This window comes from Anser cygnoides, chromosome 11 (assembly GCF_040182565.1).
Source record: "Anser cygnoides isolate HZ-2024a breed goose chromosome 11, Taihu_goose_T2T_genome, whole genome shotgun sequence".
NCBI classification, from domain to species: Eukaryota; Metazoa; Chordata; class Aves; order Anseriformes; family Anatidae; genus Anser; species Anser cygnoides.
The window spans coordinates 19,081,653-19,098,058 of record NC_089883.1 but is presented as its reverse complement, the minus strand read 5'-3'; the positions used below and the strand labels follow the sequence as shown (position 1 = coordinate 19,098,058).

The following is a 16,406-nucleotide window of genomic DNA, read 5'->3' as shown; positions in this document are numbered from 1 at the left end:
TGTAACTATACGCTAACACAAGAGGATACTCCCAGTCTCTTAGCATACAAACCCTAGAATTAAACAACCTGTATTGTGTTAACTGCTGCTATCAGCAACATAAAAAAAAAAACACTCCACACACAAAGCACTTCCTAGTCCTCTCTCTGACTTATCTGAAGCTGAACAAAAAAACTGGGTTGTTGAGTATTTGAAAAATGAGTAACCATGAATAATTTAAAAAGCAAAGTTGTAAAACCGTAAGTTCAACCAAAATAGGTTTTTACCAGCACAGTTCTATTTCTCCTGTCTTTATAAATGACAACCTGGCATTATGTCACAGGGAAGAAGATGGTCTCTAGAGCCAGGTAACTCCCAGACAACTACTAGGACTGCATACATAAAAAACTTTATGCTTAAACACATATGATTAACAAATTTCATCAAATTACAAAATATGTCAATAATCCAGAGGAACTAAAAGTGACATTCTCAGAAAGAATGTATTAAAAATAAATACGTAATGCATTTGTGTGATAATTTCACCTTCTGTAAACTACACATGCATAATGACTGATGAATAATCACACAACTTCCAGCTAAACTCATACCTACCCCCACTTTATCTCCTTGCTCTTGTTGGCACTGGTAAAGGTCATCTTTCATATCTTTTAATTCACGTGTCTTTGTTACCAGCTGCTGACGTTTCTGGATCTGTATTGTACCTACAAAGATAAAAACTTTCTCTTGATATTCTCACTTACAGCAGTTACAAGGAAAATATGAACAGATAAATCTAAATATCATCTTCATATTCCCTGCAAATTCAGAAGCATTCTTACCTTGCAATTTCTGCCCAGTACTTACTAGTAAGAGTTAATAATTTTGTTAGAGCTAAACAGTTAAAAATCTTTTCCTCACAGCTAAAACCAGATTGTAATATACTGATTCTGTTTCTTCCAACAATAAACAATTTCTCAAACAGACCCATCAATTCGCCATTAGTCTCATTTGAGGAGAACAAAGAAACCAACTTTAGGAACGCTATATGCAAAAAAAAAACACAAAAGTTATGCAGGAATGAATGTGTGTAAGGTTTCTTGTTGTTTTTCAGTAACATGCAAGACAACATAGACAGAAGGGAGTACATTAGTCCACAGATTCTGTTTCAGAACTACAACATTTACTGTTAAGTAAAGTTACATAAAAAAGATAAATATCGGCACAGTATTTAAATTTCCATGCAGAAACACAATTCTTAAAACATTTCTCACAAAGCAGCAAGCTCTAGGTTTTGTCTTTGTCATTCTTATCCATAAGAGCAAAGGCTGAAGAGTCAGCAAATACCGTCTTCTCAATTGTCAGAAGAAAGCTGAGGCTTTATTTATTTCTGAAAAAAATACCTTTATTGCACTAGCCATCAACATTTTCTCTTAGTTAAAACTTCTTTACTAGTGCTTCCCTACACCTATACACATGTTCTGTAAACATGATGTAGTTTTCAGGTCTTCACTTTTAGGTGTCTCTTGAATTGACACTACAGCAAATGGCAACAGTAAGGTTTAGGTATTTCTTTCAAAACCAATACTGAGTGTGCAGAGTTTTTCCTCTACATCTGTATTTAAGATGATTATTACTGAAGAGAATAAATTCCATAAATACTATTACACTGAGGTGTTTTTTTTGTGCTCTCTTAATTTCTGTTTAAGATATTGTCAAGTATGAACTTAAAAAAAAAAAAAAGTACTCTAAACCAAGTTGAACCTCAATAGTTCAACACAGCTAAGGGAAAGCAACCTCTTTACAGCAATGATTTTCAGTTTACAGAGTCCTGACGGACATTCATAGGAAGCAAAGATCCTTGCATAAGTGAATTTAAATACACTGAGAGTAAATTTGTTTTTCATATTTATGTTTTTTAGATATGTTTGAATTAGTCCATGGCTTTTAAGAATACGAAAAATCATCATTTAGTGTAAGGAGTTCATGTTAAGAGGAACCTGAATTACAGATAGAGAATCAAACTCTATTTCTCTCCTTGTCAAGACAGATTTAGATAGAGTAAGCAAAATGACAAATCAGCAACATGGAAATGGTAGCAAAGACACTGGAAAAAGCATGTAATGAGGTAACATTCCTCACTGATTGGTTTGTCTCCAGCTGGTACTCTGAGTCACAACATCCTTCAGATTCTTTAAGTAATCTATCCAAATCTCAAGCATGACAGTAACATTTCCTTTTATGGCTTCTGGTTAAAGAAAAGCAATTAAATATCACTGTCCACAAGGAAACTGTCTTCTGGCGAGAGTTCTCTAACTTCAGCTTTTCCAGTTATCTGTTGTTCCTGGAAAGCTTGCCTTCTCTCAGATGTCCTTCCTAGAGCATCACAAAGCCAGCTAACTCATTTTTTTATACCGTTAAGAACACAATTATTAAAATGTAATCCTACTTGTCTTCTGAATCTTCAAAAAAAAAAAAAAAGATGTGATGAATCTTAAAGAAGCCCTGGAGCTCTAGCTAAAAGGAAAACACTATCCTGGTACTGATTTTAAAAAAAAAAAAAATTTATTCCTTAAAAAGTAACACCCTACAATCCTCTTAACAGGTCAACTAGCCTAGCATTAAAAGACTGCTGTGGAATACTCCTTTAGAAGATAGATTTCTCTTTGCAACTACATTTTAAAGAACAAAAACAAATCACACCTAAAACAGAAAGCAGGGTTTGATTTCCCTTCTAGTGGCAGAAAGATGAGTCATCACATAATCCCAAAGAACTTTCACTCAAGGAAGTAAAAACTAAAGCCGCACAGAGCTGCTTTCTCTGCTGAAAAACTATCAGTGATGACAACTTCTGTTTAGAAGATTCAACAGGTTAAATTGAACTCCTTAGTATATTTACCACCCTTTGTACATTTCCAAAATATATTTCTCATTCATACATCTGCAAATTCTTTAAAAGAATGGTATTTATCATTAGCTGCAATTTAAATTTGGTGAAATGATGAGCAGAAGTGAAACCTCAAGTTACCAGAGCAAAACATTATCAGAGATCCTTCTAGTCGCTCTGTTCTTCTCTGCTTCTAGCATGCCAATGTTTATCGGTGGGTTTTTATACCTGCTATTACTTGCTGCAACTGCTAAGTAAGAAGTATTTTACATGACTGCATTAGTCACGCATACAATCCTGCATACACTAGTAGTTCCTAAGATTCGATTATCGTGTTTTATATCATTATGCATACATAGGTATGAGTGTGTAAACATACATACATGCACACAATTTAATAATTAAACCTGAATGCAAGCACGGCACCCACAATATCACTCATGACTCTTACCTTCAGGTTTACCTAAGAAGGAAAAAAACTGCGTCAAGTGAAAATTAGCCTTTCAAAGTAAGTGTCAAAATTCAGACTCCTAACAATTAGTCAAAATCAAATCCAGTTACAGTCATATTCCCAGTCCCAAACTGAATCACAAACCTTCTTACTAAGGCACATTTCATACGCAACCAACAACTACTCATGAAAAATGACTACTAAGAAATAAACGCTCTCTCTTTTTATCATATCATGCACATCTTACATGGTCAGGATTGCACTCCATAGATTTAGATCAGTAATGAGTTCTTCTAATTTGTTAAATGTAGCAACAATCTGTAATGTTCAACTTTGGGCAAAGCACTGAACACAGAAAAACTGCTGCTATTGTGGACTCCTTAAGTCACTCTAGAATTGCAAGGACACATACAGCTTATTTTCCTCCACTGGAGAGAGAAAAATATTGATACTGTGAACTCCTGTAAAAAAAAAAAAAAAAGCTTTGCTTTGACATTTACCAGATGAGTACAAATGGGACAAAAGCCTGAAATGACTTTCTGAACACTAGGGGGAATGATAAGCGCTACCATAAATCTACTTCAAAAGAAAAGGTGTGAAAAATGAAGTGCAGACACTGCAGTATGAGAAAATGAAGAAAGATCTACCTGAAAGAGTGAACAACATTTAATTTGTTTTCATTTGCTTTAATTTTAATGTAATTACATTAAATACAGTTGCATTGCTGAAGGGCCTCTCTATTTTCCACACATTAGCTGTTAATTCATCTCAGTTGTAGGTTCCAGGTTTAGATTTTTAGCATAGAATGAGAAAAATTAGATTCAAAATAAAATGGTACTTGTTATGTATGCACACTCTTGGTTCTATGTATTTTACTTTCTATAAACTCACCATAGAAGTGTCCAAAGCCCATGCTGATGGCAATCACCAAAGCTAGTATGATGCATCTATTCAGGCCGCTACTGAACTGGCGCTTGTGCTGCTCTTCTCTGGGAGGTTCGGACTCTGGGTCAGCAGGGGATCCACTCTCAGCCTCGGAGCTAGAGATCAGCCGCTTCTTAGCCCGACGTCTTCGCACTGTGGGACTGGTCTGATTGCTAGTTTCATCGCTACTTGATTCATCATTGCTAGCCTGAGATGAAAAAACTGGAAAACAACATAGAACAGTCTTTAAAATGCATTAATTGGTGTTTTAAAAATAATTTAAGTATAAAAATTCATCTTATTCACACAAAAACGTATTGGGCATTCATCTCAGAGAAAATTCATAAGAAAAAAAATTCTTTATGTGACAGTTTACACCTGATATTATATACAGAAAATTAAAGTTAAAAATTCATTTTTAACATTAATTAACATTACCAGGAAAAACTGTCTGACACTTGCCCATACCTTGTAATTCACCCACTAGAAAGCATTTCTTTCAGACATTGCCACTTCTTTAAAATATCCACATGTACTGCCTCTGCAAATTCTTGCGAAGTAGAAAAGTTAAGAACTCAGATTTCCTTCGCTTAGAGATATTCAGACTCAACTATTTCATAACAAAAGAGCAAGTTTCTAAAAGAAAGCCTCCTAAAAAGATGTAGCCATTGTTTTATTATAGTGTCTCAAACTTCATTCTGTGATCAACCTGCAGCTGCAGACAAAATTCCATTGAAGTTCCATTCATGTAGCTGTTGTAAATATCCACGTACAGCTTCAAACTGCAAATTTATTTGCTCTTAGTATCTACCATGTGCTACCCGTATATGTAACTTTTTAACCACCTCTCAGAAAAGAAAAGAAAAAAAAAAAAAAAAAAAAAAACAAAAAAAAAAAAAACATTTTCAACCAATCCTGCACAGGAAGAGAGCCCCTCAGGTGCCTCTGTGTTTGTCCCTGCCTAACACCCTGGGTCCACAACACTGATTACCTGACTGATGTTTTAGAATGATGGGATCAACCAAGGTTTGAGATAAGCGCAAGTTTTAACTAGACAAATCATCTTTCAAGCTTTTTTTGTAGAATGGTATTTATGATACCATTTGTATGCTTGTGTTCCTACGGCCCAAAAGCCTTATGTTCTAAGGAAACAGCAACAGAGCCAGAATTGCTTGTTGCTATTAATGGTACAAATGCTTACTATTTGTACTGTAAATAAATATAATCCAGTATATTAAAAATGATTATTTAATCTCTCTCCTTTGAAAGCATAAGCTTCAAGCGTAAGGCAAATATAAAAGGGAAGCAGCAGCAGGATGAACAAGCAGCTTCCAAATATCTACGCTCATGTACCTAGTTCACACGCCTGAAAAAGACTCAACGTGATCAATGAAGCCTCCAGAATGTAACAAAGCACTCCTGCTTGGACAGTTCTCAGTTTAATGCCTGCAACTACACAAAGCTAAGACCCCTTCCAGAAACACGGTTGTTCATTCCCTCATCAGAGATCATCAAATTTAGAAATATTAATAGAGTTACTGTCCTTGAACATTTCACTACTGAAAACCAATTTTTTGAGCAAAGCCATGCACACATCACTGAACAGACAAGAATGCCAAGCAATGCCAGCAGTAATCTATTAAAACCATTACCAATTAAGATTTGTCATAGAAAAAATAATCCAACTTAACAGAAGTGATTACATCAACCTCGCAGAAGATTACCAATTAGTATCTGAAATACATGTCTAATTTCTGACTCCATGGACAAACACCATGTTAGATAATGGAAGATGATTTCCTTCTTACTACATATTAGTCAATTAGTCAAACCAGACGTTATGATAAAGACAAATCACTTAGCTACCTGACATGCAGATTCTTAAATTAGTTTATATAACTTGTCTGAAAGTACATTATTTTAGAATAACTCATTTAAGCAGTTGCATACTTCCCCAATCCTCGACAATAAAGACAAACATTCAGATCCCAGTCAGGAGAGAAGTGTTTGTTTGTTTTTAAATAAAAATGCAGAAGTCAGAAGTTATAAAGGATTATATAGACATACTTAATAAGACAGGTGTTATTATTGCTTTTTTGTGTGCTGTTAAGTATTTTTCCCCCCAACAACCAAAGAAACTTATGCATATGGAATACAAAAGTGGTTAAGCAACAAGATGCTCTTAACCAAATAGGATTTATATATATATATATATATATATAGTGGAGAGCAAAGAACAGGAAAAAAAAGCCAATCAAAAAGCAAAGAAAAAAGCTACAAGAAATTTAGAGTCATTGATAAGCAGATACTGGCAAACTGTCAATGACATTGCCTTACAACTGCTGTAAGATTTCAGTACAAAACCACACTCCAACAGGATGAGAAAGAGTATAAAGGAAAGAAAGTGTGATCACAGTAGCAATCCAAAATTCCAGCTTCTGCTACGATTTTAAAACACAAGATGTACACTCGAAAACAGATGATATGACAATGTCAGTTAACAATGTGATTTTCTTTGGCATTTCTGTACAGATACGTCTCAAGCGTAGACATAACTTATTTCAGTATACAAGTGCTTTTGCTCAGTTAACTTACTTCATTCATGAAGCTGTTTGCATGGTTAGGACAGCATAAACTACAAAGGAATGGTTTCCAAGTGCAAGCGTAGAATAAAATCCTCATAAGATGTTTTAGTACCTACATAAGGAAAAACTAAAGCTCATCTTTTTCCAAACCAATAGAAAACTCAACACGAAGTAGACAGCAAGTATTGCTATTTGTAGAAAATGGCATAAAAACTTTGACTGCTAAACCTTTGGCATTTAAAATGAATGCAGAAGTGCTCCAGACATTCTTTATAATGCTTGGTCAATTAAACACAGAGTACTAGAGACCATGCTGGAATCAGCTTTAGAAGGAAGAAATTGCTTTTGTCAGTCACACAGATTTGGAATTCAACAAGTAACATTCTCTGGTCAAGCATACATACTAATATGTATTACAAAGTTAACTGATTTCCATTCCAAGTCTACATGTAAAGTTGTCATTTTGCAAAAATAAAAAATAAAACAGAATGACAGCTTAGCCAAACTCCAGTGAAGATTGGCTTTCAGCATCTGTTTGGAATATCACTACTACAAGATCAAATCAGATTGGTAGTGATAATTTTTAGAACACTCCATGCAAGCTATAAGCAATCAGCTTTACACAAGCTGATCAAATTTAATCACACCACCTTGGAAAGGAAGACTGCGAGACACATGCTCTTTCACCTCATTGCCCCATTCCCTTACATAATCAGGAATCTTCCTCAGCTTCTCCAGCCAACTGACTTTTGTGTATAAAAAACAGGAAAAAAAAAGAAAAACATTTTTAGAACTCAACCCTAAAAGAAAAAAGAAAATCAAACTAAACTTTTAATGAAAAGTTATATCAAGTCATCTAGAAGATTTAAAGGCGGCGATAATTTTGTTGCTCAGTGTCACTGGTCACAATTAGATGCTGCCAGTTTCTAAATTCAATGGATACTACACAAATACACGAACCTATGAAGATGCTTAATACTATGGAAGATAAAACAGCGTTTTAAGATAAATCCTCCTTTTGAAAAAAAAATTTACTTTGAAAGGTAAAAAGAAATCAGTAACACAAAGCTGTTAGAGAGAAAACAGAAAAGAATACAAATAAGCAGCCAAACACAATTAAAAAGGAGTAGGAAATAAGAATATTAACACAACAGTAAGGTTTTGCTGTTTTGTTGTGGTTTGGTTTTTTTTATATATTATTTTTTAACTGTCCAAATATTCATATCCTTCCTCCTGGATATCATGCAGTACTGTTAAATACTAGGAGTATCCTAATATAATTTACATAAGTAGAAAGATAAGCAAAAAGTGTTTGTAGTTATGTTACTACTAGTCCTCATGGCCCCCAAAATCATTCTAACCTAGTAGCCAACTATTGTCAACTCTCCAAATGCCCAAAAGAACAGCCAAGAGAAAGCCTACATTATTCTAAGAGCAAACCAGCACTATGCTACAGAATAACTTTCTATTTAAAATAGCAAACGCTTCACTTAACATAATACTTCCAAATAAAAAGAATGCAGACACATATTTGAACGAAGTTTTAGAGTTAGGGTAACAAGAGTTGTTCTAGATATTGCCAACATTTGGACATGCACTCAACAAGACTTACTTTTTCCAGCTCCACGCAAACAAGATTTCCTAAGCAAATTTTTTTTTTCTGTCTCATTTTTGCACACAGTTACTTAGTAATTTATTGCTCTTACCAGTTTCTGGTTGGGAAAATGCATATTGACTGCTAGAGGAGGAACCCATGTTAAAATCCTCTGAACTGCGAGCTTCTTCACCATCAGCTGGAGCTTCCTCCTGACTTTGAGTTTCTTCCCCTTTCGGAGCTTCAAGCGTAACAATGTCAGAATCATCACTAATAGTCCCAACACAGGAACCATCATCATGCACTTTTTCTTTCCTTCCCTAAGGAAGAACATAATGTAAAAAGTTATTCAAATACACAGAATATAAATTAACTTGAAAAAGTAGCACGAGTTCCTAATGCTTTGAAAAAGAAAGATCAGTATCTTCATTTTAATACCTTTAAAGTATTGCTTTGCATTTTGAAATAAGGCTTACAGAAGCTTCTGAATAACATTATATATAAGTTACCTCTGGAACTGTCTGAGTTTCCTCAAAAGCAGAGAGAGTGTTATCTACCACTGGTATCTCTCCATCAGTGCTGTGCTGAGCTACATAAGAAAAAAAAACACAACCATGGGATTAAAACATATAACTTTATAAATTCCCCTCATTCCCATACACTATTAGAGTGTGTTAGGTCTGTATGTGTTCTCATACCAATATTAATGTATTATTACATGTAGTGATTAAAATAAGTGGATTTTCATTAGATGAACATGCACAAGACTTGCAGTTTCAACTCAAGAAATACTAAGAGTGGCACAATGTCACTTTTTATGTATAAAAGCATTGCTGGTTCTTTCCAAATTACTCTTATTTGATCTATAGCATTATTATATTTAATATATTAACACATCTTAAGCGATAGTACTACTATAAATTATCTGATAAAATAAACTAGAGCATATTATTCCATAACACTTAAAACACGAACAAAATGAAAGACACTCTACTGCTTACACTTATTTTAAGAAAAATATCTTAGAAAGTTGATTACTAAATAACGTAGTGGTAACGTACATAACACTGATAAATTGAGTATTTTAACAGAGGCCTACAAAGTACTCTACTAAAAATAATAATTTTGTGCCAATGCTACAACAAATACTTGCATTTGTTTATAAGACTGTTTCCCTTTTATTATCTTACCTTGCAAATCAATTGGTTGCTCTTCTTCTTGCAAAGTAACATATTCTTCTGAAATGAATTCGTGGTTATCATTTGTGCTTCCATTTTCTGAAGTCACTGTCTCTATGTCAGAGCCCTGGAATTGAAGAGTTTTAAATAAACTTTACTGACCAAAACCCCATTAACTGTAGACTAACAAGAAAGGGTTACCAGGAAAACAGAACATTAATAATAAAAACAAGAGAAGAAAAACCACCATTAAAACTGATTTTAAGCAAAAGAAATCTGAAGAAATGCTAAGTAATGACCATGATTGAAAAAGGGCCATGGAATACAATTCTAGAGGGAAAAAAGTAATCTAGGCATCAATAACTAAACCAAGTATTTTAAATGGGTAACTATTTCCTATTAGCTTTATTAGACCCATTTATTATATAGAATGTATAAAAACATAGGAAGTTGCTAATTCAGCTTTGAATAGGGGAACTAACTCTTGCACACATGTCCATGAGTTGTATGTAAATAAACACACACACAAAGAAAGGGGCCTTCCCGAGTACCAACAGGAACTCTGATAAGCACTACTATAGGGAAAAGCATGTATGCCCTACTCCATCTCAATTACTACCAGCAAATCCGAATGGCTGTTTTACTAGTACGTCTCTGACACCATGAAAACAAATGTTTATGCCATCTCTAAATTGTATTGCTGTCTTTAATCCAGAAAGGAGACTCAGTTATCAGTCAGCTGCCAGAGCAGAACAGGAACTGAAGATAAACACCACCAGAGACTGCAGCAATATGACTTGACAACCCTGAGTATTCAATCTTCGTATCACAATTTTTGTTTATAGGAATTGGTGGAACTCAAGTAAGATTATTAGAAAACCGTAAGCACACAAAATCCAATTGAAAAATACTAAGTCACTGTGATCCATAAATAACTTGTACTGTTTTTGTAAACAGAGCTAGTTATTTTTGCAACAGCAGGTATGAAATTACAGTAGTAGTAATACTACCAGGTCAGTTTCCCTAGATGCCTGATTTCAGGGCTTAAGCAAACATGTTTTTGTTTATGTTGGTATGCTTTTGTTTTTAAGGAGAGGCTGTACTTCAGGAAGATCTGATACCTCAAGAAGAGTTGCATCATAATACAAAGTTAACTTTGTTTTAAAAAGGCTTCACAAATTAAATTCTTGAGTAATTTGGCAAATAGTCTGGATTTTTTCTTTTGACAACAGAAGTATCACAACTTTTATCCCAAATGACTGCAAATTTCATTTTCAGTAGCACTGTAAAATAACCATCCCAAGTATGAAAACAGAGCATGTAATTAATTCACTGCTGAGTAACCCAGCTGTTGTAGCCAACTTCTAAACCCTTTTACTTTTATTAGAAATCCGCGAAGTCCAGAAGTCTATGCACTTCGGTATCCTGATCTTGAGGACTGGAGTAAATGGGTTTTCTGTTTTTCTTTTAGTGACAGGATTCCTAACCTGTCATCCAACCCAAAACAAAGAAAAGAAGTTGATCATTCTTATCTTTTGCCACTATTTCCTATTTTCCTCCAAGTAAAGTAATTATTTCAGGTACTGTTCCTTGAATTTGTTTTAGAACAGGCAACGCTGTGTAACATCATTGTCAGTGACACGGCCAGTGAAATTGAGTGCACCCTCAGCACATTTGCTGATGACACCAAGCTGTATGGTGCAGTCAACACGCAAGAGGGAAGGGATGCCATCCAGAGGGACCTGGGCAGGCCTGAGTGGACAGGCTCATGAGGTTCAACAGGGCCAAGTGCAAGGTCCTGCACCGGGGCCAGGGCAATCCCAAGCACAACTACAGGCTGGATAGATAATGGATTGAGAGCAGCCCTGAGGAGAAGGACCTGGGGGGTGTTTGTTGATGAGAAGCTTGACATTAACTGGCAACGTGTGCTTACAGCCCAGAAAGCTCGTTGTATCCTGGGCTGCATCAAAAGCAGCGTGGCCAGCAGTGCGAGGGAGGTGACTCTCCCACCTCTGCTCTGCCCCCATGAGACCCCCCACCTGGAGTGCTGTGTTCAGCTCTGGGGCCCCAGCACGAGAAGGACACGGACCTATTAGACTATAAAGACTAATAGAACAAGTCCAGAGGAGGGCCACAAAGATGATCAAAGGGCTGGAGCACCTACAAAGACAGGCTGAGCGAGTTGGGGTTGTTCAGCCCAGAGAGAAAGCTCCAGAGAGACCTTATAGCAGCCTTCCAGTCCCTAACACAACTAGCCATACAAAATTTCATACAGCTCCACACATTAATTGAATAGGTTTTAAAAGACAACAAGTATTTTGAACCAAGAACCGCTTTTTGCCTTGCACACACGCTGTTAGCTCTTTCCATCTGCTGCCCCACAATCTACCATCACAACTTCCTTACTCAGTAATTCGATTGCTTTTGTGTACGGCCTCATGGAAGGCACCTCTTCAGTGAGGGTTTGCCTAATGGAAAAAAACATCTTCTCAGTTGCTGCCACTAGCTCAATCCCGCGCTGTCACAAAAATTCCTCCTCCACACGGAGCCAACATCCAGGTTATTTCTGCATATTTTATGCCTTGCTACCTCCTGCCTGAACAACAGGGCCAACAGCACAGATGTAAGGAGAGCTGCCCTGCCCTCCCGTGACCTGCACCTCCCAACAAAGCTAATAAAGAGCTGGTATTCCCTTACTCATTGTAGCTTCCCTCACATTCCACCTGAGGCAAGAAAGTCCAGAAAAACTTCAGCATTCAGGGTATGGAACACATAATTACGCACCCCTATAACACAGCCCTTTCCAGGGGATTTCCAACCAGTCCTTTGGACACTGTTGATTCCTGGGGACCCCAGATCCTCTCAACTTTCCAAACCTTTCCTTTTCAGCACAAACCTGCATACCACTCACAAGGAAGTACTTAAAAGCCTGCAATTAAGACCCAAAAGGCCTACATGCATCTTTCTCCAAACTAGCTAAGCATTCTGCAAGCAGAGTGAAGCAATACAAAAGATTTGTGATGGCACACCCAAGGTGTCTTTATGCCAGTCCCCAAACTCCTGACCTACCATTTCAGAGGCTCAACTCAAAGTTGGAGAAACTCCATCAGGAAGAAAAGTAATTGGTTATATGCAAATAGGAATACAAAGACAATGGCTACAGCATGCTCGCAAGCCTTGAAAACTCCTCCTACTAATACTCCAGTCACTGAGCACATGCTTGTGACCATTTTTTCCACCAGAAAACAGATGGAATCTAGGGACAGAGGGCTATTCCTAAACAGCAGCTGCTGAAGCTGGGATGAGAGTTTAGAGGCAGAAAAGACTTGGAGAAGTCACTGGATCACTGCCTTCTGCATTACACAGTTTACCTGCCCATGATTTGGGGGGAGGACACACAGATGGACAGTTAATAGACACATTGACAAGAACAGACGGTTTACACAAAGTCCAGGCTTTCAGTAAAGATGGAACAGAGGAAAAGCTCACTAAAGTTCTAGTTTAAAGTAAGACTCAGATAATTACACTTTTAAATAACAATTAAAATTTATAACAGCTAAAATAAAGCATACACATTTTGAAACATCAGTTTTCTATTTTATTATTTATAAAACTTTCTCCTATATCCTCTGTCGATAAGCAAGGTCTACAAAAAAACAGCAACTACAAAATGGGAACAATTTTTTACTCCATGGCCAGCCTTATATTGACAGAACTCAATTAATTTGAGATCGGGTACCTCATGATTGATGACAGTCCAGCCACAGGACGAATCACTGTCACTGGAATTTTCAGACATTTTCAAAGCACACTGCAAAGAAACGTAGATTCTTTTAACATGCAAGATATGTAATTTCAGTGCTCTCTTGAAAAAAAGTAAAAAAGAAGAACCAAAATCATGTCATCACACATTACACATTAAGTCACACATTGCTATTTTGAAATTGAGGAAAAAGAAGAAAGAATATGATTTAGACCAAAAATATATTATTTTGCACATATCCCCTATTATCATTTATGCGTGAAGCAAATTCAGCTTTTCTTGCTACACACCTATTTTAGCCAGCCAAAAAGTTCTTAGACTAGCTAAAACACACGGAACACTAGCCAGTAAATCAATAATTAAGTTTAAAACTTGCTTGAAGCATCATTGCTTAAAGACATGTTTCAGTAAGTGAAGTCATTTTTGAACTGTTACAGGCACAGGAACTATAATTTACTTAAGAAAAACAGCTTTTTTTGGACGAGGTACTAATTTAGGATCTTTTGAAACTAGTTCTCTTCAACTTCTGGGCAAAATAATGTTTCTGTTAACGCTTTTCAAGTACTCCTAAACATTTTACTTTCTACAACACTACTGGATGACTTCGCTAATTATTTTCAGGACAACTTTCTGGCAGCAGCTGCCTGTTTATTCTCCTGGATGAGAAATACGGAGTACCCATTATTGTTACACGCTTAGATTACTTTTCAAAGTTCTTTAAAAGATTTCAAAAAGAAATTTAACGCATTTCTTGTTCTTTAAAATAATTTTTAAAAGTTAAGCTGTTAAATAAAATTGATTACAGCTATATCATTAGGGAAAAAAAAAAAAAACAACTTCTTAAAAACAGTACAGGAAGCTTATCACTTCTGTGTTACATAATGCATCCAGAGTAATAAAATAGCAAAGCAGATCGTGGTTCAATACGGCTTCTATATTCCAGAGAATTTTGACAACTTGATACATCTGCTTTATTTCTTACACCTAAAAATGTCTCGTAAGACCACAAAGCAAACATATCAGTTATCAGCCAACGGAGGTATCAAACTTTCAGAGAAACTGAATTTCCATTCTAAAGCCCTAATTTGAATACAGCTGTCATTGTCCCTTAGATGTTTTCCCCTCCCTCATTTGCACTTTTCCTAGAATATCAGCTAGGGGACGTCAGGCTTTATTTATTTATTTATTTATTAAAACCATACCAATTCCTGTCATAGACAAAAAAAAAATACGTATCTGTTGACATGACTGCATTTATAAATCTGAAAAGGGCTCATCTGGAAGAGCAGAGTCAGTGCCGGACATAGTCATGTCTGTCTTCCTCTAGCCAGCTCAGTGCTTCACCCTGGGCCCTGGCTAAGTCCACCCAAATGCCATCACGAGCTTCCTCTCCATCCAGATCAGACTGGCAGGTAATGGAGCACTGCATAAAAGCAGTTCCTCTGAATACAAAACTGCGCCCTCAGGTTCCCATGTAGACATTCAGCGCCTGTCTCCACCCCCCCCCCCCCAAACCACAGCTTCAGGACATAGCCACTTGCTATCTGTGTATCCACAAAAATATTCAAAACAAACACAGGGACAAGCAGCCAAACAATCGTTATTTTGTACTACTTGCTGCCCTCAGTAAATGGCCTTAAGTTACTTATCTTATGTTCAACCAAAACATTTTACTGATGTTGCATGGTTAACCGCATACAGGTGATCAATCTCCAAGAAGTTTTAAAAGCAAAAAAAAGAATGGAATAAAAAATAATAATTACAAAATCATGGAGTTGATCGGTATGGCTGCAGCATTTATCAAAATGATGACAGACAACATGATGCAAGACTGAAAGGCATCTCTATGGTCGCTATATACCTACAAGCACAAAAGTAAAGCATTTTATTACTTACAATTATTTACTTCCAAAAGATCAAAACAGGCTAAAAGGCTTTAACAGAAGAATAACTAGGTGCACTGCTCCTAAAATTTAGTCGACATCTGAACAGCTTAGTTCTGTAAGAGACGAATAAAACCTACATAGTCACAACTAAGTCTGAGCTCAAATGCTGTATTTGTTTATTTAAGGGCCTGACAACTGACCTGCGCCCAATGGCTAGCCGTCCTACCCCCAAAATCCTCCCCAGCTTGTATTCTGTCACCAAATGACAAAGAGCCACTAAAAGCCAGGACATGTTTCTCCTACAAGCTCACAGACACTGAGTATTCTTAGCTCTATCCTCCTGAAATCAGGTATTAAAAATAAATAAATAAATAGACCAGCAGCTTTATGCAGAAAACAACCAGACAAAGCCTGCAGAGTTACTAGCAAACCAACCAAGAAGATGCTAACGGGCTCTAGCCCAGTAACAGCAGGGCCAGCTGGAGGACACAGGAGTACTGCACACCTGTTTGGCAGAGCCACAAGGAAAGAATTAAAAAAGAAAAGAATAAACACCTTTACTGCCACTAGTTTTCAAAACAAAGTCTCAGTTCCAGTTTTTTTTATATCCCTGCTTAAACTGGGGCGTAAGTTCTAGGGCCCCAAACGTCGTGTTCCTGCACTGACGCCCTGTAAGTTTCCATCTAGCCCAAATAAGCACAGTCAGAGCCGCGAGCTCCTTCTCCTCAGCGCTCCCGAAGCGCAGACCAGCGGCACCACGTTCAGAGGCTCCCCAGGCGCGCTGGGCCAGCCGTGCCCCGCACGCACAGGCGCGGCACCGCACCACCACGTCCCGGTTACCCCCGCGCGGCCGGGCGGACGCCAGCAGCAGGCACCTGCGGTGCCAGCCCAGCACACGGCCGAGCCCCCGGCTGGAAACCGGCCCTGCCGCCCCGAGCCTGGGGGCCGCGCCGAGCGGCGGGCCGTGGGCAGCCGACGTCCCTCGGAGCTCGCTGTGGCACCGCCGGTGCCGGCCCCGCCGCCTACCTGAGCGCGGCCCGCCCGGGCCGGCCGCACCGCCAGTGACGCCGCCACAAAACAACACCGACCCGCCCGGGCCGGCGCCTGCGCGCGGCGGCGGCGCCCCGGGGCACGCCGGCGAGCGTAGTCCGCGCCCCGC

General features: G+C 37.7%; 1 protein-coding gene across 8 annotated transcripts in view; it reads right to left on the bottom strand.

Annotated features, from left to right (window-relative positions):
- Positions 1-16,406, bottom strand: part of CCPG1 (cell cycle progression 1) — a 26,913-nt gene extending 10,507 nt beyond the window's left edge. For 2 of the 8 annotated variants that reach the window (XM_067003835.1, XM_067003830.1), the window contains exons 1-9: positions 16,274-16,406; positions 13,338-13,409; positions 9,611-9,725; positions 8,930-9,009; positions 8,533-8,740; positions 7,477-7,572; positions 4,209-4,463; positions 3,318-3,329; positions 595-704 (exon numbers count right to left, since the gene is read on the bottom strand). In XM_067003835.1, coding sequence (XP_066859936.1) covers positions 595-704; positions 3,318-3,329; positions 4,209-4,463; positions 7,477-7,572; positions 8,533-8,740; positions 8,930-9,009; positions 9,611-9,725; positions 13,338-13,397 — 936 coding nt within the window. In that variant the 5' untranslated portion in view covers positions 13,398-13,409; positions 16,274-16,406. Of the gene's footprint in view, positions 1-594; positions 705-3,317; positions 3,330-4,208; positions 4,464-7,476; positions 7,573-8,532; positions 8,741-8,929; positions 9,010-9,610; positions 9,726-13,337; positions 13,410-15,124; positions 15,223-15,802; positions 16,046-16,122; positions 16,177-16,273 lie in introns of those variants that run through there. The other 6 variants (XM_067003833.1, XM_067003832.1, XM_067003831.1 and 3 more) reach the window with 6 other exon arrangements.